Source organism: Panthera onca (assembly GCF_046562875.1).
Source record: "Panthera onca isolate mPanOnc1 chromosome E1 unlocalized genomic scaffold, mPanOnc1 haplotype 2 h2.Chr16_ul_1, whole genome shotgun sequence".
In the NCBI taxonomy this organism is placed as follows: Eukaryota; Metazoa; Chordata; class Mammalia; order Carnivora; family Felidae; genus Panthera; species Panthera onca.
The window spans coordinates 947,253-972,773 of NW_027675808.1; the positions used below are offsets into that span (position 1 = coordinate 947,253).

General features: G+C 40.6%; 1 protein-coding gene and 1 long non-coding RNA gene across 11 annotated transcripts in view; one reads left to right on the forward strand and one right to left on the reverse strand.

The window, feature by feature from the left end:
• LOC144615267 (leucine-rich repeat-containing protein 37A2-like) overlaps positions 1 to 25,521 on the reverse strand; it is a 344,316-nt gene that overhangs the window by 2,369 nt on the left and 316,426 nt on the right. For 6 of the 9 annotated variants that reach the window (XM_081794690.1, XM_078442163.2, XM_078442167.2 and 3 more), the window contains 6 exons: positions 18,464 to 18,535; positions 17,826 to 17,900; positions 9,878 to 9,996; positions 5,688 to 7,849; positions 5,201 to 5,305; positions 964 to 1,013 (listed from right to left, as the gene is read on the reverse strand). In XM_081794690.1, the coding sequence (XP_081650816.1) occupies positions 964 to 1,013; positions 5,201 to 5,305; positions 5,688 to 7,849; positions 9,878 to 9,996; positions 17,826 to 17,896 (2,507 nt within the window). In that variant the 5' untranslated portion in view covers positions 17,897 to 17,900; positions 18,464 to 18,535. Of the gene's footprint in view, positions 1 to 963; positions 1,014 to 5,200; positions 5,306 to 5,687; positions 7,850 to 9,877; positions 9,997 to 17,825; positions 17,901 to 18,463; positions 18,536 to 23,077; positions 23,169 to 23,544; positions 23,585 to 23,700; positions 23,795 to 25,521 lie in introns of those variants that run through there. The other 3 variants (XM_078442158.2, XM_078442168.2, XM_081794691.1) reach the window with 3 other exon arrangements.
• LOC144615283 (uncharacterized) lies at positions 11,370 to 23,840 on the forward strand. Of its 2 annotated transcripts, none has more exons than XR_013553713.1 (2): positions 11,370 to 11,528; positions 23,643 to 23,840. It is a non-coding gene; the product is annotated as an uncharacterized LOC144615283 (long non-coding RNA). The 2 variants fall into 2 exon arrangements; XR_014137121.1 differs by lacking the exon at positions 11,370 to 11,528 and adding an exon at positions 23,121 to 23,202.

Here is a 25,521-nt window from a genome sequence, read left to right on the forward strand (position 1 = left end):
CAAACGGAATAGGGGATACCTGGGTGGCTCAGTCAGGTGAGCAGCCCAAGTCTCGATTTTGCCTCAAGTGATGATCTCACAGATTGTGACATTGAGCCCTGTGTCTGGCTCTGTGCTGATAGTGTAGAACCTGCTTGGGATTCTCTCTCTCTCTCTCTCTCTGCTCCACCCTCCCCCCCAAATAAATAATAAACTTAAAAAAAACAGAACAGAAAGAATCAAGAGTGTATGGTAAGTTTGTTTTAGAAGGTACTTATGTCTATACGGTATGTGTGCACTGAGTTGTGACATAAAATGCAGTTCACAGCCCAAGAACAGTGTAGTCAGAGACGTGCCCAACTGGAAAGGAACCATCTTCTTTCTGGTTCTAGTGGTACTAGTGATACAACCGTCCGGCAAGACATCTTCCTTTTCTCCTTCTCCATCTCATTATTATAAAAGGAAGAGATAAATGATTATCTAAGGTCTCTCCCAGTTCAAATTCTATTGGGTCTGGATAAAGGGAATGGAGAGCGGGGCCTCGAAAACCAGAAGGAGGAAGAAGGAAGTTTTCCCCCTACTTTACGGGGGGGACTCATGTATTCTACCCTCCATCATGCTTGAAGACTAGCGCCTTCACCCCACGACTTTTGGCCCTCCCTATCCCTTCTCCAGAGCCTCTGAGAAGGTCTGTGGCCAGGCCTGATGCCCACCGCCAGCGGGAACGGGTCTGAACATTTCCACCCCCATCCCCCCACGATCTTTCTTTAAAGGTCTAGTGAGCAGGTGCTCTGTGCCAGTCCCATTCTAACTCGGGTTTGGCTGGGCAGCTAACTTTGCTGGATCCAGGCAAAGCATTAGGCCAAATATGTATTCTTTCTGCCTTTGGTGATTTCCTGGCTGTAAGACAAGGGGATTGAAATAGATGAGTTTGAAAATCTAGTTCTAAAATTCTACTTTAACGATTGCCAGACTAATATTTACCTTGAGCTTCCTTCTTTACCTTCCTTGGCTGCTGTTCTATGAGAATAAATCTGTTTTGGAAGAAAACATGATCACAGTTACCCATCACAATAACCACTCCCTCCACATCTTTATTCATTCCTTTGCATTTTAGGTCTTATCTACCCAGTGAGATGATAACTTTTCCTAGGACAGGAATTTGTTGAATAGTCCTTTGACTCTTCAATAACACCTAACTCGTGTGCAGCTGGTAATACATTTTACTGACTGCCTCAGATAACATTCAACAGGTAATTCCTAATAAAAATTCTTGGGAGGAGGAAAAGAAAAGTGTCTACCAGAAACCTAAACAGCAGCACTGTTTTAAAATCAAGGACAAGAGTAGGATGTCTGTTATCACTGCTGCTATTCATTGGTGTTGAGGGGGTCCTAACTGATGCACTGGGAAAAAATGGAGTCGTGGAAAGGAAGAACTAAGATGTATTTGCATACGAAATTACAGACAAACTAAAAGGCCCAAGAGAATCAACTAAAATTTTATTGGAAGAAACATGAGAATTCAGCAAGATGGCTAGATATATATAAAATCAAGAGATCAACATGTAAACCTCAATGACTTTCCTATGTTCCATAAACAATTAATCAAAAAACGGAAGAATTATCCCATTTACAATTATCAGTAAAAAGGCATAAAGTACCTAGGAATAAACTTAGCAAAGAATGGGTAAGACCTATGAGATGAAAACACTAAAGCTCTTCTGAAGGACATTAAGAAGAAACAAATACGTGATCTGAGACACCTTTTTCCTGGAATAGTGTAAAGATGTCAGTTCCCTTCAAATTAACCTACAAATTCGAGGCAATCCCATTCAAATCCCAAGACAGTTTTTTAAACAAAAACTGGCCAGCTGACATTTGGTAGAGAAAACGTGCAAGCATAGCTACAAAATGGATGAAAAAGAAGATCACAGAGCAGACGTTAAAATACGTTCTTACAGAGCAACTGCAGTTAAGTATGTAGCGTGATACTGATACAGGAAAAGAAAACCAGGTTGATAGAATAGAGTCCAGATAACACTAGTATTTTGGATCCATGAAGAAAGAATGAACCATTCAATAAAAGATTTTAAAGTAACTGGATCTTTATGCAAGGGAAAAAAGTTAGATCCCCTACCTCGACCGTACCAAAACACCAGACAGATTCCATACAGATTAAAAATAAATAAATCACAACAAATATTATAAGAGTACAGAAGAAAATATCAGAGACTATTTTTATACCATGAGGCGAAAAGGCCTTGTTAACGAGACCCATGTCCCATAAGCCATGAGGCAGATATGGTGACGGACTGTCCACACCTCCTGTTCATCGTAGTCCTTGCCCCCTTGATCCCCTGGATTGTTTGTCCTCTTCCTGTTGATTTATAAAACTCTCTTCATATGAAATATATTAATCCTTTCAAGGGCTTTCACTGAATTTCAATGTTTCAAATATTTGTCAGTGTTTTTATCGTGAAGGAGACGGAACAGTGGGATAGGAGCACAGGCTGACTGCAGGCACAGCTGGGTTCTGCTTTGGATTTTGCCACAGTGGCCTTAAGCTGATCCCCTTCTATGTAGGAAAGAAGGATGGTGATATCATCCTCACAGGACTGTGGGGATTAAATCAGATGTCTGGTTTATTCCAAGCAGAAATCAGACAAGACGATCAAATCTATCAAATGTTTCTGCATGTGGTATCAGGTCACAAAGCTTTTTCTCACCACAAGATTATAAAAGTATTGATTCTGTTTTCTTCTAGTACTTTGATGGGTTCTTGTTTCTCTTTTTTTACATGTACTGAAATATGTTTTTTTAAGGTGAGAAATAGGGATCTGTTGTTATTTTCCTCCCAAATAATTAAGCAGTTGTTCTATTACCATTTATTTATTTTCTTCCACTGATTTGAATACTAAAAGGTAACATTTCAATGTTTATTTATTTATTTTTGAGAGCGACAGAGAGAGAGAGTAAGAGTGAGAGAGGGGCAAAGAGAGAGAGACACACACACAGAATCCAGAGCAGGCTCCAGGTTCTGAGCTGTCAGCACAGAGCCCAACACAGGGCTCGAACTCCTGAACCATGAAATTATGACCTGAGCCAAAGTAGGACGCTTAACCAACTGAGCCACCCAGGCGCCTCTAAAAGGTAACATTTTAAAAGTCCTCGTCACCCACGGATCTGTCTATTGCTGGACTCTGTAGGCTACTTCACATAAATATTACGTTGCATTATTCCTCATTGTGAAATTGACACAATGCCTCATCTCTTCCTTTGAACATCATTATTGTCCACTACAGGAAAAAAACTGCATGGTCTCTGACCTCAAAAAGTGTATCATCTAAGTAGGGAGAGGAAATAATGAAACCACATAAAAAAATATAAACACAAGGTTAAACCACATAGGAATTTAAAACAGCAATAGGAGTTTATAGAACTTCCCAAAAGCAAAAGGCTGCAGGCCACCTCAAGATGCAGAGTACTGACTGGACAATGGCCAATGATTTCTCTTCCCAGAGGTCATGGTAAGTTGACCCCACGCTAGTTCCTAGGCTCTTAGGCTGAGAAATCAGACTCTGATCTCATCAAGAGAGAACGCACTTCTTTCTGCATGGAGGCAATATCACCTCACCAATGTCACAGGATTGATCAAAATCAGAATGTCAGGTCATGACTTGACAATAAGGAAAACATCCATTCCACCCATTCCACAGATAGGGCATCTGTGTCCACATGATTGGGACTCCTGTCTCCTGTGGAGACAGGCCTCTGTGGCACACTGAAGTATAATCAGAAGGCTATTTGGTGAGAAGAGAAGTGGAAGAAAAGTAATTAGCTGAATCCAGTGTTTCATGGAAAGGACGGAGGTAGCTAGATCCATCCATCTGCCCCGCGGGCACAGCCCGGCTGGTGGGCCTGACTCTCATCTGCTGCCTGAGGTGCCATCTCTACTCTTAGGCAAGGCTAGGTGGGCACTGCCCATGTTGGTCTCTTCCTCACCATTTCTATGCTTTTACTACTGACCAACCCTCCAGAAGACAGACATGTTTCTCCTTAGCAGTTAATACATCCAGTCAGGTTTTACTCAAGTCTGATAGACCAGGAAGCCTTACATATCTCTGCTCTGATCCATGACCCTGATATTTCTCTCTTGAGGAGCTGCCTTTTAACAAACTGTTTAGCATATTTTTGTTATCAGGGGAGGGGAATGCGTCACTGCAGACCCTAAGAAATGGTGACCATCTCACAGAAGGACTAGGTCCAGGAGTATTACAGTATTCGGGGAAGGCTTTGTGAAGAAAGATGAACTCGAGTTGGCTTTTGAAGGCTCACGGGACTTCCACCAGCAGAGTGAAATAAAGGAATTTCAAGTGGGCAAAGTCACCAACAAAAGTAGGAATGGGCATGGTCTGACTAGGGGATGGTGAGGGGCTGCTTTGGCTGAAATGGAGGGTTGCCATGACAGATGGCAATATAGATATAGATATAGATATAGATATATATAGATAGATAGATATAGATATAGATATATAATAAGCATATGTATATTTGAATAAATATATTGAATATATATTCAATTCATACATGATTGAATAAAAGGTAAACAGGCAAGCTCCAGGAATAGGCAACTGTAATTATGACACGCTCTGAGTAGCCTGATGCAGGATTTTAGCTGCAGGGTTTTAACTGAACCTGTTTACACAATGCCTTGCGAAGTGGAGGAGAGAGCTGTAGGCACATCTAATTAATCAACAAGATGACACTTTTATCTCTAAGCCATGCCCTTTCTTCCAAGATGACTGATAGCTCCATGAAGGTGAAGACTATTTCTCTCTCATCATTTTAGCCAACGAGGAAAGAAATCAGTGGTAGTAGGAGGATGACTGGTGAGTGCATCGAATCGACATCATTTTTTTGAGTTGAAGAAATTTTACTATCATGTCAACTGTGGCCTTCTTAGACCTAATGTCTCAGAACAAGCTAATGGCTTGTTATCTTGGTTACAATCCACAGATGTCTCCCGGCAGTGGGGTTCCTTTTAAAATCCCTGGAATATACTTTGCAATAAAAGGACAAAGCATATCTCAGTCCTCCAGACTGAAGAGGGATATCACGTCGTGATAGGTGGGAAAGTGGCTTTGATTTTCAGTTTGTGGGTTCTGAATCTACTGTAAAGAAGGAATATAGTCTGGGAATCTGAATTAATTGTTGTCCTTACCTCAATGAGACAGAACACTATGATCAAAATCATCACTACTACAGTCACAGATATTGCCAAGATGAGTTTGTTGTTATAGCCATAGCCTGGAACTTCTTTTGTGAGCTAAAAAAAAGGGAAAGAACAATTTTTTTAGAAAACAGAGATAGGATGAAAGTTAACTATTCTTTAACGACTCTAAAACCCCATTCTTTCCGATGAATCGCTTATAGGTTCTTAAGGAATATACCAAATCTAATGTGATATGTAATCTTAATCATTAGCATTTTCTTCAAGACTTGATGTATCTTGTATGTTAGGTCCTCTTTTTGTCTCCTCTGGGAACAGCGGCACTGTTTCCTAAATGAGCAAAGTGGCAGATCACTGCCTTAGCCAAAATTATGTGGCCAAGACAAGACCCGGACTAGGAGCCCCCGGTCCTTGTGCTTGGGTCCATGTCCTAAACCACCTAAATGTCGAGACCCCACATTTGGGGATTTATCCTCACCTCCCTTGACTCCTGCTCTCTCTGTTCACTCTGGACTTCTGTGCTCTCATTGATATAATTCTCATTTTTCCATTGGTCCGTATCCCACTCTGCCTTGGACACCTTTACTTCTTGCTGCTCGCTGAGAAGCTTCATCAGGAGGCCTGTTCTGGAGATGAGCTTGGCACAGGCCAGCTGCACCTGGGTCTCAGAGCAGTCCATTTTCAAAGTCCGGATAACATGAGAAATGAGCCTTCTCACATCATTGCTGGGGATGAGGGACTGTAGCTGCTGGTTTAACTGAATTTCAAACAGATCACCTGAGGACGAGAGCTTTGACACAGTGAAGCCTGTGGCTTTTGGGGGCAAGCCAGTGCCCGCATTGTGGTATTCCCGTTGTGTATCATTGGTTTGTTTAACGGTCGGCATAGAGTTGTCTGCAGTAACAGTAGAATTAGCAGTGGAAAGATTCTTACGGTCTGTGAATTCAGGGAGGGTTTGTTCTGGCATAGTAGTGTTTCCTGTAGAAATATTTTCTTCAGAAACATTTTGAGCAGTAGTGTTCTCTACAGTAGTGTTTTCTCTGTAAGTTCCTGAAGGAGCAAATAATTCTGGAAAAGGATTTTTCTGAGGACTCAGTTCTCCCGGAGATGAAAAATCCTCTCGTGAAGGGGAATTTATGAGGCTCCTGACTGCAGAGGATGGAGGCCTCTTTGCAAGCAGCTGTCTATTACTGAGTGAACTTTCCTTTCTGGACTTTCGATTCAGTTTGGCCTTGGGTGTTCTGTGGACCACACGGGAGCGACTTTTATGAAAGCGGTGTGTCTTTCTGGGGAGTGAGGCTGGTCTGAAAGCCTTCATATTTCTAACTCTAGCATTTGCATCTTCTAAAACAAAAATGGTGTACGTTAAGTCTTTTGATTCTTTTTTCACGTCAGGTGGGGATTTTGGAGCGGGGGTGGCAGAAGGCCTGCCCAAAGAGTATTGCCTCAGGAAAGAAGAGACCGCTGCCTTGTGCTCATCTACGAACGAAGGCTCTGTATTGAAGGAGCTTCCCACTAATTTGCTGGGCCTGTGCGCCACGGGAAGCTCCCCTGGGGATGGTCTCCTGAGCCTTCTTTCCTTGGGAGCGGGGGTGGCAGAAGGCCTGTCCAAAAAGTATTGCTTCATGAGAGAAGAGACCGCTGCCTTGTGCTCATCTATGAACGAAGGCTCTGTATTGAAGGAGCTTCCCACTAATTTGCTGGGCCTGTGCGCCACGGGAAGCTCCCCTGGGGATGGTCTCCTGAGCCTTCTTTCCTTGGGAGCGGGGGTGGCAGAAGGTCTGTCCAAAAAGTATTGCTTCATGAGAGAAGAGACCGCTGCCTTGTGCTCATCTATGAACGAAGGCTCTGTATTGAAGGAGCTTCCCACTAATTTGCTGGGCCTGTGCGCCACGGGAAGCTCCCCTGGGGATGGTCTCCTGAGCCTTCTTTCCTTGGCCATGTTCTCCACAGATGGCTGGGCGCTCTGTTTCCTCTGGATGTTCTGACGTCTCAGTTCTTTTAAGTGCCTTTTCGGTATGCCCTTTGGGCCCTTGATGACCTTTTTCACTCTCAGGAACTTTTTCCCCACACTCTCAACCTCGTCTAGGCTCTTCTCCTGCGGTTGGGCAGTTTCCAATTTCTTTGGAAAGATTTGACGTTTAAACTTGGGACCTAAAAGGCTGGAATGTATAAGCATGGCCATTTTTTCTTTCTTTTTCACGTCATCAATTTTTTCCTGAATTTCTGCATCTACCAAATTTTCCAGAAAGTAGAGTTTTCTCAGTTTATTCTTGTAAGTTGAATTGTTGGATCCAGGTTTAAGAGAAGGGTCCCCTGTGTCGTTCATCGAGTGACCCACGGGCTTGTCTCCCTCTTGCACATTTGAAAACAGAAGTTTAATGAACGGTAACAGCGTCGATTCTACGTCTTCTAGATTGCCCTCCGAGAAATAAGGCAATATGTAATTCAGTGCACTAATGACATCACTTTCGTCATTGAAGTCTAGCTGCTCGTTCATAAAGGCTGACAAACTGACACGATCTATGTCTGAGGACGCCTTCTCTGGCTCAATAGTCAGCTCCGTGCTGGCGCTCTTCTTTCGAGCTGTCAATACCTTCATGAATGATCCTTCTGCCTTCCTTAGGTATACTTCCTGATCTGTCGAAGAAGAAGAAGAGATGAGTTTTGATAATGAAAGACTGACAGCACAGCTCTTTGTCAATGCACAGTCATACGTCCCAGTCAAGCAAATTAAGAATCAGCAAATACTTGAGCGCCATTTAGAGAGGAGACGAACTCAAACTTGGACCCACGATTGGCAACAACAAAAGGACAAAAAGATGTGTTTTGAAAAAGTAGCTATTTCCTCAGAACATTCCACAGTGTGAATAAGTATATTTAGAGTTATTCCATTGGTCCCTAAGGGCCGATTGCCCAGGCCTCAAGAAAAGCCAAGGCCGGAAGATACTCGGCTAAACTGTGTGCAGCTCTAGTGCGACTCCTGGCATTCACATACCCCACCCTGTCCTGCTTCGGGGGCAGAGGGAGCGCGAGTCTTCCTCCTTCTACGTCTTCAGTGGGCTTGAGTTCTTGCTACCATCACATATGCCCGGGACAACACCCGTCACCAGCAGGTCCTCATCTGGACACGCCCTCTCCGCCCACCCACCAATTCTTTTGCTTGGTCCCTGCTCCCATATATCGCACCTCCCGTAACATAAGCTCTAGACAGAAAAAACTAAACACAAGACCCGCTAAGTCCACCCTGGTTCTTTGCTTAAATTTGGGCAGAGATGTGGGGTATAGGTTAAGAGATTTTCCAGGTATGAGAGAGATGCCACTGTGGGGCGTTCAAAAAAAATCAACGGAATGATACTTGAGGTTTTAAAATGCAGAAGGGATAAAGAAACTTTGGTCAAATGCCTACTTTGCTTTCATTTCCTTTCATTTCCAGATTTCTAGCTTTACTGAGAGAACCATCCAGAGCTTCCAACTACATGAAGGTCAAGCGTACAGCTTGTGTCCACTGAACAGCACTGTGCAGCTGGGTTTTTCCAGAAGAATTAAAAGTATTTTTAGTGGTGCTGGTGAGAGTCGGAGGAGGAGGTGATAAAGGTCACGAGAGAGGAGGAGCAGTGGGCTGGCGGAGCGCCCAAAACGGGAGAGGAGACTCGAGTGCTAGGCTAAGGCACCTCTGATCTCATTTTTCCTCGCCTGTCAAAGGAGATAAAAAAAAAAAATGCCTATTCTGCCCACCTCTAAGGGAGACGGGAGTAAGATAATTGGTAAAACATTGTTTTGGAAAATAAGCAACACCACTTATAGAAGTAGCAAAGTGTAATTTATGCTGTGCCCTAGACCATTGACAGGGACCCATATTCAAGCTATCCAGGTGCAAAAGCACATTTTGGAAGTCACCAAGTTAGTGCCAATAAAACCTAAGAACAGAAAAATACCTAAAAGCACCCGTGTTTTGGATAGAAAAGCTTAAGATTCAGAACAAGAGTTGGACAGCCCAAGGATAGAAGAGCCCTCTCATCCGTTAGAACGGTTGGGTAGCAGCTTCTGGTTAGGGCACAGAAACACAGAGGCTCCAAATAAAACTTTTTCAGAAATCAGCATCACTTGTACTCTTACACACTTATAAAAACAACAAAATAAACAAAAAGGTATCTCCACCTGTCCTATAAGACAAAGGGCACCTGAGACCTAACGCACGTAAAATCAGCTTATAAGCTGTGATGCACTATGTGAACAGGTTTTCATTTGGGGGTAGTTGACTTAATAATGTAACTGAGAATCTGACTTTTAACAAAGGAATAGTTCTTAGAAATTTAGGGATCTGAACTCTGAATGAGTAAAAATAATGCAATGACATCATTAGTTTAAAAATTTACCATTGTTAGGGTGCCTGGGTGGCCCAGTCAGTTAAGCATCCCTTTGGCTCAGGTCATGATATCACAGTTCAGCCCCGCATGGGGCTTGCTGCTGTCAGTGTAGAGCTTGCTTCGGATTCTCTGTCCCCCTCACTCACTCTCTGCCCCCTCCCAGCTCACGCACGTGAATGCTCTCTCTCTCAAAAATGAATAAACATTAAAAAAAATTATCATTGTTGATTAAAAATAAAAGTTAAACCACAAATAAAATAAAAATTTACAAATTTATCATCAGGCAATTAGGACTTACCACAACGTGTGCCATTTGTCAGACATGCACTGTCACAACGTAGCTTGACTGTCTTACAGACAACCTCAATAGTATTTTTAAATTGGCAGAGACAGCAGGCCATACGGCTAGGTAAAATCCTATAAATGGAAACACAGACAATTAAATTAGTGGTAAAGGAGTTACTTGAGTAGGTAGAAGAGGCGGGCCAAAGTCATCACAGGGCTTTGCAAAAAGGAATTCTTGAGGCACATGGCCTGGATGGTTGGGTAGGGACCAGTTGGCCAACTGCTGCTCTTGAATATTATAAATACACAGATAGAAGGACAGAGGTGCCCAACGGAAAGGTAAGGATGACATGGGGTATGGTACCCTTAGAATGAGATAGAGATTAGAACTGGGTGACACTGATCAGTAGTTTAATACACAGGTAACTCCTTCCAAGCCAAAAGTCTCACTTCGGGTTGAGAGCACACAGAAAGAGGGTAGACTTCTAAGAGTTTGAATAAATCTGAAATATGGCCCATACTGAGGATAAAAAGCAATCAACTTTGGCTCAGGTCATAATCTCGTGGTTCATGGGTTTGAGCCCCACATCAGGCTCTGTGCTGAGAGCTCGGAGCCTGGAACCTGCTTCAGATTTAACTTCCTCTCTCTCTACCCCTTCCCTGATCACTCTCTGTGTCTTAAAAATAAATAAATGTTAATTTTTTTTTTTAAAAAGCAATCAATCAAAAACTAATCCATAATCTACACAAATGCTACAATTAGCAGACAAGGACATTTAAAAAAGTTATTATAACAGTATTTCATATATGGAAAAAACCCCATGCCTCTCCTTAACTCAATGAATTGTGCAACAACTTCAAGTGGCCTAATATATGTATACTTAGAGTCCACGAAGGAGAGGAGATATAAAAAAAATTTGAAAAACTAATAGCCCCCACATTTCCAAATAAGTAAACCCTATAAACTCACAAATCCAGCAAGGTCAATGAAATCTGAGCACAACATGGATTAAACTACATGTTTAGTTTAATCCATTAAACACGGATAAAACTACACCACGGCACATGATAATCAAACTGGTCAAAGCCAGTGATAAAGAGCAAATCTTAAAAGCAGCCAAAGGAACAAAACCACACATGACACACAGAGCAACAAAGATATAACAATGACAACATATTTCTTGTTGGAAATAATGTAAGCCAGAACTCGGTGGGGCAACATCTTTCAGGCAGTGAAAAGGAGAGGGGGACCAAATAGCCATCAAGCTAGAATTCTATACCCAAATCTTTCAAAAATAAAAGCAAGATAGACTATCTGAGACATACAAGAGCTGGAAGAATTCATCATTAGCAGGCTTACACTGTAGAAATGCCAAAGGAAGTATTTTTTTAAATGTTTATTTGAGAGACAGAGAGAGAGGGCACGTGCAGTATGCGTGTACAAGGGGGAAAGAGCACTGAGGAGACAGAGAATCCCAAGCAAAGCCCAACGCGGGACTTGAGCTCACAAACTGTGAGATTATGACCTGAGCCAAAATCAAGAGTTGGATGCTTAACTGACTGAGCCACCCAGGTGCCCCTAAAGAAAGTATTTTTAAGCAGAAGGAAAAGGATAGCAGATGGAAATGTGGATCCACACAAAGGAATGAAGAACATTAGAACTGGTAACTATATAGGTTATGATTTCACTTCACTATATGTATGTATATCATTTCACTATATGATTTCACTTATATGTAGAATCTCAGAAACAAACAAACAAACAAACAAGGGGTGCCTGGATGGGCTAAGTCAATGAAGCATCCTACTCTTGATTTCGGCTCAGGATCTCAGGGTCGTGAGATCGAGCCCTGTGTCAGGCTCCACGCTCAGCATGGATTAGATTAAGATTCTCTTAAGATATTCTCTCTCTCTCTCTCTCTCTCTCTCTCTCTCTCTCTCCTCTGCCCCTTTTCCCAACTTGTACACTCTGTCTCTAAAATTTAAAAAAAAAAACAAACACCAAAAACCATAAGATACCTAGGAATAAACCTAATCAAAGAGGTAAAAGATCTGTATGCTGAAAACAATAGAACGCTTATGAAAATAAATTGAAGAAGACGAAAGAAATGGAAAAACATCCCATGCTCAAGGATTGGAAGAACAAATATTGTTAAAATGTCTATACTACTCAAAGCAAACTACACATTCAATTCAATCCCTATCAAACACCAGTATTTTTCACAGAGCGAGAACAAACAATTCTAAAAGTTGTATGGAACAAGAAAAGACCCCGAATTATAATGTTGGGAAAAAACAAACAAACAAAGCTGGAGGCATCATGATTCTGGACTTCAAACTGTATTACAAAGCTGGAATCATCAAGACAGTGTGGTACTGCACAAAAACAGACACATAGATCAATAGAATAGAATAGAGAACCGAGAAATGGAGCCACAAATATATGGTCAACTAATCTTCGATAAAGCAGAATATCCAATGGAAAAAAGATAGTCTTCGCAATAAATGGTGTTGGGAAAACTGGACCGTAACGTGCAGAAGAATGAAACTAAACCACTTTTTTACACCATACACAAAAATAAATTCAAAATGGATGAAAGACCTAAATGTGAGACAGGAAACCATCAAAATCCTAGAGGAGAACACAGGCAGAAACCTCTTTGATCTCAGCTAAAGCAACTTCTTACTAGAGACACGTCTCCAGAGGCAAGGGAAACAAAAGTACAAATGAACTACTGAGGAGTGCCTGGGTGGCTTAGCGGGTTGAATGCCTGACTCTTGGTGTTGGCTCAGGTCGTGATCTCAGGGTCGTGGATTGAACCCCGCATCAGGATTCTCTCTCCACTTGAGATTCTCTCTCTCCCTCTCTCTCTGCTCCCCCCCATGCATACATGTATGTGTGTGTCCATGTTCTTAATTAATTAATTAATTAATAGGGGCACCTGGGTGGCTCAGTTGGTTAAGTATCTGACTTGGCTCAGATCATGATCTTACAGTTCGTGAGTCTGAGCCCCGTGTCAGGCTCTGTGCTGACAGCTTGGAGCCTGGAGCCTGTTTCAGATGCTGTGTCTCCCTCTCTCTCTCTGCCCCTCCCCTGCTTGCACCCTGTCTCTCTCTCTCAAAAATAAACGTAAACAAACAAACAAACAAACAAACATTTTTTTAAATGAATTATTGGGACCTCATCAAGATAAAAACCTTCTGGGGCACCTGGGTGTCTCAGTCGGTTAAGCTTCTGACTTCAGCTCAGGTCATAATCTCACGGTTTGTGAGTTCGAGTTCCGCATCGACTCTCTGTTGACAGTGCGGAGCCTGCTCAGATCCTCTGTCTCCCTCACTCTCTGCCCCTACCCCACTCTTGTGCTCTCTCTCTCAAAAACAAACATCCATGAAAAAAAGATAAAAAGCTGTACAGCAAAGGAAACAATCAACAAAATTAAAAGGCAACTGATGAAATGGGAGAACATATTTGCAAATGACATAATCTGATAAAGGGCTAGTATCCAAAATATATAAAGGACTCAACACCCAAAAAATCAAATACATAATCCAGTTAAGAAAAGGGCAGAAGACATGAATAGACAATTTTTCAAAGAAGACATCCGGAAGGCTAACAGACACATGAAAAGATGCTCAATATCACTCATCATCAAGGAAATACAAATCAAAATCACAATGAGATACCACCTCACATGTGTCAGAATGGCTAAAATTAATAACTCAGGAAACAACAGATGTGGAGAAAGGGGAACCCTTCTGCACTGCTGGTGGGAATGCAAACTGCTGTAGCCACTCTGGAAAACAGTATGGAGGTTTTTAAAAAGTTAAGAATAGAACTACCCTACAACCCAGCAATTGTACTACTAGGCATTTAACCAAAGGGTACAAAAATGCTGATTTGAAGGGGCATGTGCACCCAATGTTTATAGCAGCACTATCAACAATAGCCAAAGTATGGAAAGAGCCCAAATGTCCATTGATGGATGAATGGATGAAAGATGCGGTGTATATATATACAATGGAGTATTACTTGGCAATCAAAAAGAATGAAATCTTGCCGTTTGCAACTACATGGATGGAACTGGAGGGTATTACGCTAAGTGAAATTAGTCAGTGAAAGACAAAAATCCTATCACTTCACTCATATGAGGACTTTAAGAGACAAAACAGATGAACATAGGGAAGGGAAACAAAAATAATATAAGAACAGGGAGGGGGACAAAACAGAAGAGACTCATAAATATGGAAAACAAACTGAGGGTTACTGGAGGGGTTGTGGGAGGGGGGATGGGCTAAATGGGTAAGGGGCACTAAGGACTCTACTCCTGAAATCATTGTTGCACTATATGCTAACTAATTTGGATGCAAATTTTAAAAAATAAAAAATAAAACAAGGTAAAAAATAAACAAAAAATAAACAAAAAACCAAATGAATGAATAAACAACAACAAAAAAGAGAAAACACTTGTAAATATGGAGAACAAACTGGGGATATGGACAAAATGAGTGAAAAGGGTTAAGAGGTACCAACTTGCAGTTATAAAATAAATAAGTCACCAGATGAAAAGTACAGCATAGGGAATATAGTCAATAATACTGTAATATACTTATTGTGGTGAGCATTTCATAATGTATATAATTGATCACTGTGTTGTGAGCATTTCATAATGTGTATAAAAGATCACTGTGTTGTACACCTGAAACTAATTTAATATTACATGATCTATATATACTTCAATAAAAGAGATAATTGAGGGGCACCCAGGTGGCTCAGTCAGTTAAGCATCTGACTTCAGCTCAGGTCATGATCTCATAGTCTGTGATTTCAGGCCCCACATCAGGCTCTGTGTCTACAGCTCAGAGCCTGGAGCCTGCTTCAGATTCTGTGTCTCCCTCTCTCTCTGCCCCTCCCCCACTTGCACTCTGTCTCTCTCAAAAATACAAAAATAAAAAAAGATAACTGACTATTTAAACAAAAAAAATAATATGGTGTGCTAAAAGTAAAATGTATGAAAACAATAGCACAAAGGTCAGGAGGGGAACAATGGAAGTACACTATTTATTGTAAGGTTCTTATACTATTCATGAAATCATATAATATCATTTGAAGATAGACTGTGATAAGTTAAACATGAACACTACAAACCATTAAACAGCTACTAAAATAACAAAACCTGAGTTGTAACTATTTATCCCCCCACCAAAAAATAATAAAACGTACTAAATCAACCCAAGAGCAGGAAGAAGAAGAAAAAGAAAAAGAAAAGAAACAAAGAACAGATGGGATACATAGAAAAGAGTAGACAGTAGCTTTAAATGTAAGCATATAAATAATTACATTAAATATAAATGGTATAATCACCTAATTAAAAGATAGAGTTGTCATACTGGATAAAAAAGCAAAAGCCAACTATATGCTGTCTATAAGATTCATCTTCAATACAAAGATATAAGTAGGTTAAAAATATGGAAGAAATTATGCTTTGCTAACACTAATCAAACGAAACCTTGAGTGGCTATATTTACTATAGGACAAAGTCAATTTCAAAGCAAAGATATTACCAGGGATAAATGAGGTTATTCCATTGTGATAGAAATGTCAACTATTAGAAAAGACATAACTTAAGAATTTATGTATCTGATAATAGAACTTCCAAATATATTAAGGAGAATAGGAAAGAGAGACACATAAGCACTCACTTATAGTTGGAGATTTCAATATCCCTCTCTCAATAATTGACAGAAAAAATATATAGAAAATGAGAAATGATACATCAGACTTGAAAAATACTACCAACCTACTTGACCTAGTTGACATTTATAGAATACTCCACACCAAATCAGCAGACTACATATTTTCTTTCAAGTGGACACATAATATTTATCAAAATAGGCCATATTCTCATCTATTACCAGAATTCATTGGCTATAAAACAAGCCTCAATAAATTTAAAAGGATTTCAGTCATCCAACATATTGTTCTGTGACCACAATGGAATTAAATAACAAATTAACAGATCTGTAAAATCTCCAAATATTTAGAAACTAACCAACACACTCCTAAGTAACCCTATTGGTCAAATAAGTCAAAATGGATATTAGAAACTATTTTGTACCAACTGAAACTGAAAACACAACATGTCAACATGTGGGATGTTGCTCATATAGTATTCATCTTCCCCAGTGTCCACTTTTAAGAAACTAGAAAAAGAAAAGGAAATTCATCACTGAGTAAGGAGAGAAAATGGAATGATAAAGATCAAAGCAGAAATTTTTGAAAAGGAAAACAAAAATAGAGAAGTCAGTGTAATGAAAAGGCACTTTTTAGAGAAGATAAGTAAAACTGATAAACTTCTGGCCAGATTTATCAAGAAAAGACAAGAGAAGACACAAATTATCAATATCAAAAATGAGAGGAATGACATCACTACAATTCTACAGATACTAAAAGGATAATAAGGGATTATTATAAAATACTTTATGTCAATAACTTCAAGATGAAATAGATTCCCTGAAAGACATGAACTACTCAAAAAAATAAAGTATGTAATTTAAGTAGCACTATTACAAAAATAAAATCTGTAGTTTAACACTTTCTCACAAAGAAAGCTTCAAGCCCACATGGCTTCACTGGTGAATTCTAGCAAACATTTAAGGAAAAAATAATGCCAATTCTGCACAAACTGTACTAGAGAATTGAAGAGAGGGGAATACTTCCCAACTCAATTTTAAGGCCAACATTCACCTTATGAAAAATAGATAAAGACATTAGAAGAAAGGATAGATAGAAGATCTCATATACTGCTGGCTGGAATGCAAAATGGTACATCCACTTTAGAAAACAGGTAAGCAGTTTCTTAAAAAGTTAAATATACACTCAGCATATGATGTAGCAATCCTGCCATTAGGTATTTTACCACCTGCCCCCCTCCCCCAATGAAAACATATGCTCACACGAAGACCTGCATGTAAGTGTTTTAAGCAACTTTATTCATAAAGGCCAAAAAGCTAGAAACAACTCAAATGCCCATTAACTGATGAATGCATAAACAAACTGGTATATCCTCACAACTGCAATACTACTCGGCAATAAAAAGGAAATGAACTACTGACATGTGCAAAAACATGGATGAGTCTCTGGGGTGCCTGGGTGGCTCAGTCACATAAGTGACCGACTTTGGCTCAGGCCATGATCTCATGTTCCGCAGGTTCATGCCCTGTATTGGGCTCTGTGCTGACAGAGCCTGGAGCCTGCTTCGGGTTCTGTGTCTCTCTCTCTCTCTCTGCCCCTCTCCTGCTTATGCTCTCTGTTTCTCAAAAATAAATAAACGTTAAAAAAGTTAAAAAAAAAACAAACATGGATGAATCTCAAAAGGATTATGCTGAAAGGAACCAATCACAGAAGACTGCATACTGTATGATTTCATTTATTTATTTTTTTTAATGTTCATTTATTTTTGAGAGAGAGAGAGAGATGGAGTGCAAATGGGGAAGGGGTAGAGAGACAGGGAGACACAGAATCCGAAGCAGGCTCCAGGCTCTGAGCTGTCAGGACAGAGTCCGATGCAGGGCTTGAACTCACAGACCGCGAGATCATGACCTGAGCTGAAGTCGGACGCTTAACTGCCTGAGCCACCCAGGTGCCCCTTGTATGATTTCATTTATAAGACACTGTAGAAAAGGCAAAACTATAGGGACAAAAATTAGGTTGGTGGTTGCCAGGGCTGGTGGTGAGAAAAGGGGATTGGCTGCAAAGGCACATAGGGGCCTTTTGGGGTGACAGAAACGTTCTACGTCTCAAATGTGGTGGTGGTTACATAACTACACGTTTGTCAAAACTCATCAAACTGTATGCTTAAAAAGAGTAAATTTTATACCTCAATAAATCTGACTTAAGAAAACAATAAAACAAATCTAAGTAAACAACTAAGTGAAAATACACATAAGAAAAATCAACTTACAGTGTTTCCAATTCAACGGTCATCATGAGGATGCTCTCAACTGTTGTAAGTGACACCTGTGTTGATCCCATGTCTCTGAAGGAGAAAGCCCAAACATGCGTGATTTGAACCCAAGGATAAAAATTCTGTACCTAAAAAGATACTTAGCAACATGTGATTACTTCAATTCTGGCTTCTTTGTCAAGTCAGCTCAAGAGTTTTCTTGCTATGGACAATAATTTCAGAAAGCTCCCAATGAAGACATTTTATGTGCATCATCAAATTAATCACCTTGGTGCTCAACAGTACAATCCTTTTTACTCTTATCCTCATTTTCATTCTCAATTGCATCCACCTCTCTTGATTAGTCTTTTTTTCTTTTAATATACACCTTACTCCACTTTCCACTTTGAGATAAATGGTATTTCTACCTACATCTACAAGTCCCATGTCTGTTATGTGTTCTTCAATACTACTCCTTCCTCTGCAGGCTATCTTGCCCATATACGTTTTTTCTTTGCTAATAATGCTTATTTCAATAACCCAGTTAAAATTTAAATTACGACTTTTTAACCAAAACGCAAAATACTTAATCTTTTGATGACAACAAAAAAGATCAGAAATCATCTCATGAGCCATGAGATTGTTGCAATACTTACAAATATTTTAATGCTGGCAACTTAAAAAGATAGGAATCTTCAACAGTTGACAGAGGGTTACGACTGATAATTCTGAAAAATGCAATGGAATTAAAATTATCTGCATTTCCAGTAATGACTACCATGAAAGTTTATGTTCATTTTGGGGGTATGGAACTGGAAGGTGAAAACTAATCATTTTCTGCCTTTGCCTATAAATCACCCTTAGATTCTGTAAAGCACTCTTCCTTTGGGAACTACCCAGCTCTCTGGACGATAAAGTGGAGAACAGAAAGAGGAAAAAAAAAATTTTTTTTTTACGTGGACAGCAAAGCAAAGATATGCCAAAGAACTTTTTGGGCTGAAAATCCTAGAAGTGACTATGCTGGTAGGAAGCCCAGGCTCTGTAGGAAATACTGTTTCTAGTGTCCTCTGTAATTCTAGGTGCTTTTCCTTTATCTCTAGAAATGTAAAAAATTCCACAGTTTAAAACACCCGGTTAAAGACAAAAATAGGACCAATTCCTCAGTTTGGGGGCCAAAGACAAAGGGATTAATCTAAGAGGAAATGGTGAAAGCTATACCCCCACCATGTGTATTCTCCTATGACAGCCTTTGTTAGGTGGCATATGATCCCGTTTCCTTATCCATCTCCTGGACTGCCAGCTCCTTGAGGGCAGGGACCATACTCTATTGTCATTTTTGTCCCTGTGCCTGACAGAGTGCTTGTTATTTACTAGTTACTTAGTGAAGGCTTGTTGAATAAATAACTTTTTGTCACTGCTTGACACAAGTTTTTATTCCAAAATGCCAAGTAGATTTTCTTCTCAGTTCTTTACAGCAAAAATAAAGTGAAGGAAACAGGAAGAAAGAAAAGAAAATCTGCCTTTAGGTTGACTCTGCTCAAGAATCATCACTGTACTTTTGCAAAATTATAAGGATAATCATCACAACCAATACTATTGAGCCATAGGGCATCTGTGATCAGCATTTCACATTTAAACCTCACAATAACCTTATGTGATAGATACATCATTACCCCATTTTACAAGTGAGGAAACTGAAGTACAGAGAGGTTGTATAATTTGTCCCAGTTTGTCAAGCCAGTCAAGAAGCAGAGCTGGAATCTGAACTCAGTTCTGACTCCAAAGCCTGTATTTAACTTGTATGAAAAAAAAAGGGGGTTTAAAATAGCCGTTACCTTAAACTTAACTTTGAGAGCATTAAATATAGAAACACTTTGCTGAACTTCATCTCTCCATCTGGGAGAGCTTCTCTAAGAATTACATTTTCTATTTTTATTCCTTTCCTCTAATCATCTCCCGTGATTAAGTATTTAATTAGCCTGTGATCATTGAGACTTTAGAGATTTCATTTTTTATTTTTGTATTCTATTTTTTGAGAGAGAGAGTACAAGAGTATGAGTGAAGGAGAGGCAGAGGAAGAGAGAGAGAGAGAATCCCAAGCAGGCTCCATGCCCAGTGCAGAGCCTGACATGGGGCTTGATCCCATGACCGCAAGATCATGACCTGAGCCGAAATCAAGAGTCAGGCAGTTAACTGAGCCACCCAGGTGCCCTGAGACTTTAGACATTTTAAAGCCCTGTTACAGGTGAATCAGTGAAAATGAGAAAGGAAGGACGTCTGAAAATTCATCCTTCCGTAAAAGCAACAACAACAACAAAAAACTAGCAAAAATGGTCAAAATCAACTTTCTCAGAACTTTGGAAATTTTAACCAATGGGCTTGCAGCAACCCGGAGAGCATTTATTAAAGAAAAAATTACTAATTTCTATGAGAACAGTGAGCTCTGTTGTTTTAACTTGTCCTCAACCTCTGCTCTCCATCCTGATGGTAGCCTTAAAAATTGCCCACATCCCAGGGGAACAGAATGGAGCTCAAGTTCCTTAAAGCCTCATTCCCAAGGAACAAACTGTCATTGTTTTACCTGTCTAGTGGGGTCCCTAAAAAACTTCACTTGAAAGCCTTGCCCTTGACCTCACTGAGAACTGCACAGTGCTAAAATAGCCTCTTCCCAAGGGGCATTTTTTGAAAACAATTATAGATAAATGTTTTAATCTGGCAGCTATGTGAGGCAATTGATAACAAGACAAAAAATAGCCTAAACAAAAAGCCTAAAAGGAAAAAGCTGAGAAATGAGATGTCCATAGGGACTTTGAAATGCTCCAACATCTTCCTGGGTAACTAGAAGACCACAAGACATATTCCTGGGAATGTAGAAAAAAAACCTTAGCACTAATAAATGAGTTCAGCAAGGTTACAGGACACAAGATCAATATGTAAAAATTAGCTTTATTTCTATACATCAGCAATGACTATTCCAAAAATAAAATTAGAAAAACAATTCCATGTATAACAGTACTCAAAAGAACAAAATACTTAGGAAAACATTTAACCAAAGAAGTGCAAGAATCACACTAAAAACCACAAAACGTTGTTGAAAGAAATTAAAGAAGATTGAAATAAGTGTAAAGATATGCCATGTTCACGGATCAGAAGAAAATATTGTTAAAATGGCACTATACCCCAAATTGAACTGTGGTTTCAGTATAATCCCTATCCAAACCCCAACTGACTTCTTTCCAAAAATTGGCAAGCTAATTCTAAAATCTGTATGTCAATTCAAGGGACCGAGAATAGCCAAAATGATCTTTTTAAAAAAAAAAAAAAGTTTATCTATTCATTTTGAGAGACAGCGAGCATACACACCCGTGCAGAAGAGCAAACATGAGCGAGTGTGAGTGGGGAAAAGTGTGAGCAGGGGAGGGGCAGAGGGAGAAGGAGAGGGAGCATCCCAAGCAGGCTCCATGCTGTCAGTGCAGATTGCAACACGGGGTTCCATCTCACAAACCATGAGGTCATGACCTGAGCTGAAATCAAGAGCCGGCCACTTAACCAACTGAGCTACCCGGGTGCTCCAAAACGATTTTGACACAGAACAACAAAATGGGAAGACTCACACGCCCTGGTTTCAAAACCTACTTCAAAACTACAGTAATCACGGTGTGGTACTGGCAAAAGAACAGACATGTAAGTTGATGGAACAGAACTGACAGTCCAGGAACAAATCCTCACATTTATGGCCCACTGATTTTCAACAAGGGTGCCAACACCATTCAACGTGGGAAGACTAGTCTTTTCAAATGATGCTGGGACAACCGTATATCCCCATACAAAATAATGTAGTTGGATTCCTACACTTCACACCATATATAAATATTAACTCAAAATGAGTCAAAGACCTAGAAGGAAGAGCTCAAGCTATAAAACTCTCAGGAGAGAAATCTTTATGACCTTGGATTTAGGCGACGGTTTCTTAGACATGACACAAAAAGCACAACAAACCAAAGGAAAAATAGATAAACTGGACTTTATTTAAAAATAAAAAAACAACCCAAAACTATCATATGTCTGATACAAGTCTAGTATCCAGAACATCCAGAATATATAAAGAACTCTTAAAACTCAGTGAAAAGACAAATAATCAAATGTTTAAATGGGTAAAGGATTTGAAGAGACATTTCGCCAAAGAAAATACATGAATGGCCAATAAGCACATGAAAAGATGCTCAATGTCTTAGGTCATTAGGGAAATATAAATCAAAGCTACAATGAGATACTACTCTACACTCACTAAGATGGCTATGATCGAACAGAGAGACAATGATAAGTGGTAGCAAGATTTGGGGAAACCAGAATCTTCATACATTGGTGGGAATGTAAAATGGTGTAGTCACTGTGGAAAACAGTTCGGCAGTTCCTCAAAAGGGTTAAATATAGAGTTACTACATGACCCAGCAATTCCACTCTTAGGTATGTACCCAAGAGAATTAAAAACATATGACCACACAAAAACTTGTACATGAATACTCATAGCAGCATTATTCACAATAGCCAAAAAGTCAAAATAATCCAAATGTCCAATAACTCACGAATGGATGAACAAAATGTGACTGGAGCACCTGGGTGGCTCAGTCGGTTAAGCATCTGACTTTGGCTCAGGTCGTCATCTCACAGTTCATGAGTTCGAGCTCTACATCAGGCTCTGTGGTTTTGGATCCTCTGTCCCCCTCTCTCTCTGCCGCTTCCCCGCTTGTGTGTGCGCTCTCTTTCAAAAATAAATAAACATTAAAAAAAGGAATGAAGTACTGAAACATGCTACAACCGGATAAATCTTGAAGCCAACAAGCCATGTGAAAGAAACTAGACACACATTTCTATGAAATGTCCAGAATAGGCAAATCCATAGGGGCAGAAGGTAAATTAGTTGTTGCCAGGGGCCTGGGAGGAGGGGGGAATGGGGAGTAAAGGCTGATGGGTATGGTATTTCTTTCGAGGGGGGCGATGACAATGTTCTGGAATTAGCAGTGATTATTGTCTATCAAAGTATACCATTGGACTATATACTTTATAATGTTGCATATTCTATTATGCGGACTATATCTCAATTTGAAGAAAAAAAAAAAGAACCATGTTGTGATAAATAGAGAACCAGTTGCCAGAAGATCAAACATGTTAGTAGGTGGAGAAAAGGGGAGCGAAGATTCAAACTCTTCCACAACGGAGGTCAGAGGGAGTTAGCGGTGCGGCTGGGAGCCATGCATTTTTGTTCTTGCCTTGGAAACTCCCCTATTCTTCCTATTCCAGCCCCTTCTTCTACGTTTTTTCAGGCCCATTAACATGTCGGGTTTGTGTAACACTAGTTAATATCCAGTCAGACGATGTTATGAAGAGAAAGAACGTGTCACATGTCTGGTTAAACACAGTTCCTCAACCTTGAGGCTCCGAATGTCCTTTGGCTTTGAAAAAATAAAAATGGCATTAATACCTACAAGCTTACTGGCGGGCTCTGTGCAAGTAACCTCTTCCACGTGTGTGTCTTCCCCTGCCCACTTCTCCCCCCCCCCGCCCCGCCCCCCTGGCTCCCTATTAAGAAAGACTATGAAGAATTATGCAGCCAAAACAATTTAGTAGTTTGTTATCCTTCCCCCAACTATCTCAGTGCTCTACCCCCACTGTCCCCCCCTCTTTCCTGGTAGCTCACCCATGGCCTTATACCCATCGGCTCGGTGCTTCCTCTTACCCAGGCAGCCCTCCTGCTGAGATGAATGCCCTGTGTTTATCTGTAGTGAAAACAAAATACAGGCCACTCCAAGTTATCCTATCTCCTCCTGTCTTTAGTGCCGCCTTCTCTTCATGGAGCTATTGTGCCTGAGCCAAGGGGAGAATGAGAACTGACCCGACAGGTTACATCTGCTGGACCGACAGCAATTGTCTTTCCACAGACTGCGATACGAACGAACGGTGGACGCTGCACTAGACATCATCTCCATTTCCGTTCAATTCCCTCATTTTACAGATAAAACGTGTGCTGACTCAGTCTATTGGCTTTTGGATATTCGTGGGCTTATCTTTATGGGAGTAAAACATAACAACAGTTATCCTCAAAGACTGTCTCATAATCAAAGTTGAAGAAATACTGTTCTAGATATTTTTTTGTTTTTTAAAAAACTCTATCTTATTTGAAGAGGAAAACTCAAGTATTTTTGCAAAAGCTTTCCGTTGCAGAGCAACGGGACAGACTAAAGGTAGCTCACAAAATAAGGGAACATTTCTTACGTGTTATTTTTTTTTTCTCCAAATTCTTCTACAGAGGTCCAGACAGATGGGCTACGTTTCCTTTCTATTAACTGAGGAGACAGAGAAGACTTGAGGACTGAAGCTTGTCACCACTGTCCTGAATGTACTGAAATCCTAACAGCTTTGGCTGAAAAAATGTCCAAAGCAGGCAGTGAAAATACATTTCAAATAGGACAGACTCCAAACTCTCTATGCTGGAATCCCAAGGCATGGAGGGAAAACTGGCTCCTTGGAGGAAAGCAGTTGAAGAAATAAGTAGAGTGATCTAGACCCTATTCCAGTATGTTTGAAGTACTTGGGGATAGAATAACCCCTTTCCTTTATTCATCTACATAGGTCCATGAGCCATGAGAACATGACTCCCCATGCGAAGCTCCTCAATACAAGACATCTAACGGCATCACGTAGATCCTCTCTCAGGGGTTGGGCGGGGGGAGGGGCGAAGCCTAAAGAATCTGAAATGGTGAGCCCATGTTTTAATTCAAGTTCTGAGAACAGCCTTGAAGAGGAGTTTCTGGCAGTGAGGAACAGCCCAAGAAGCAAGGGCCCCGGAATCAGGCAGACCTAGGTCTGAATTCTGGCTGTCACTTCCTGGTGAAGGGACTTAAGTAACGAACGTCTCCGAGTCTTTTTAGCAGCATTTACCTCATAAGGCAATTTGAGGATTAAAGGAAAGAGCATGTGCAAAGCACCTAGCATAAGGCTGGGCACAGAGTGGGTGCCTAGCAGTGACGATGTGATATTTGCACCAGGCGGTGAGCAGGAAGCCTGGGGATGCCCATAGGTGGCATGGCCAGGAGCTCCCGAAGCATAGGGAAAAGGAGCTCCCTGCTCGAAAGGTCCTATTCCAGTGAGAAGCTGACTCCAAGGGACGACGCCCAAAAGGCCGGTTGTCATTCAGGTCCTACCTAGTGCCAGGGAATGCGGAATTGTATTACTCGCGAAGCTTCTTAAGTGGTTCTGTCACTTATTGACAGTGTGAACCTAGGCAAGTCACCCGATGTCTCTGAGTTTCAACTTCCTCATCCCCGAAATGAGGATGATACTACCTGTATCACAAGAGTTGCTGGAAAAACGAAAATGAAGTGGCGTGTGAGGGGCCACATCCGGAGCATTTCCCACGTGCCAAGCTCTATTCTAAGAGTTTAAGACACACTGTCTTACTTGCAGCACAAGCGAAAGGTCTCAGCGTAGTGCCGGAGCGCAGTAAATACCTAACAGAGGTAGGTATTAAAGAAATGATATGGGGCAGAGGAGCAACTACCATGCTTCCCAGAGAAAGAAGATGCCTTGGCATATACGTGGGAAGAATCAGATGCAGCTGGGAGAAGAAAAGTAACAGTTGGGTATGACTATCGCAAAGCTTCTGAACTACCACACACGGAAAATAATAAAAGTTACCCTAAATCACCCCAAAAGG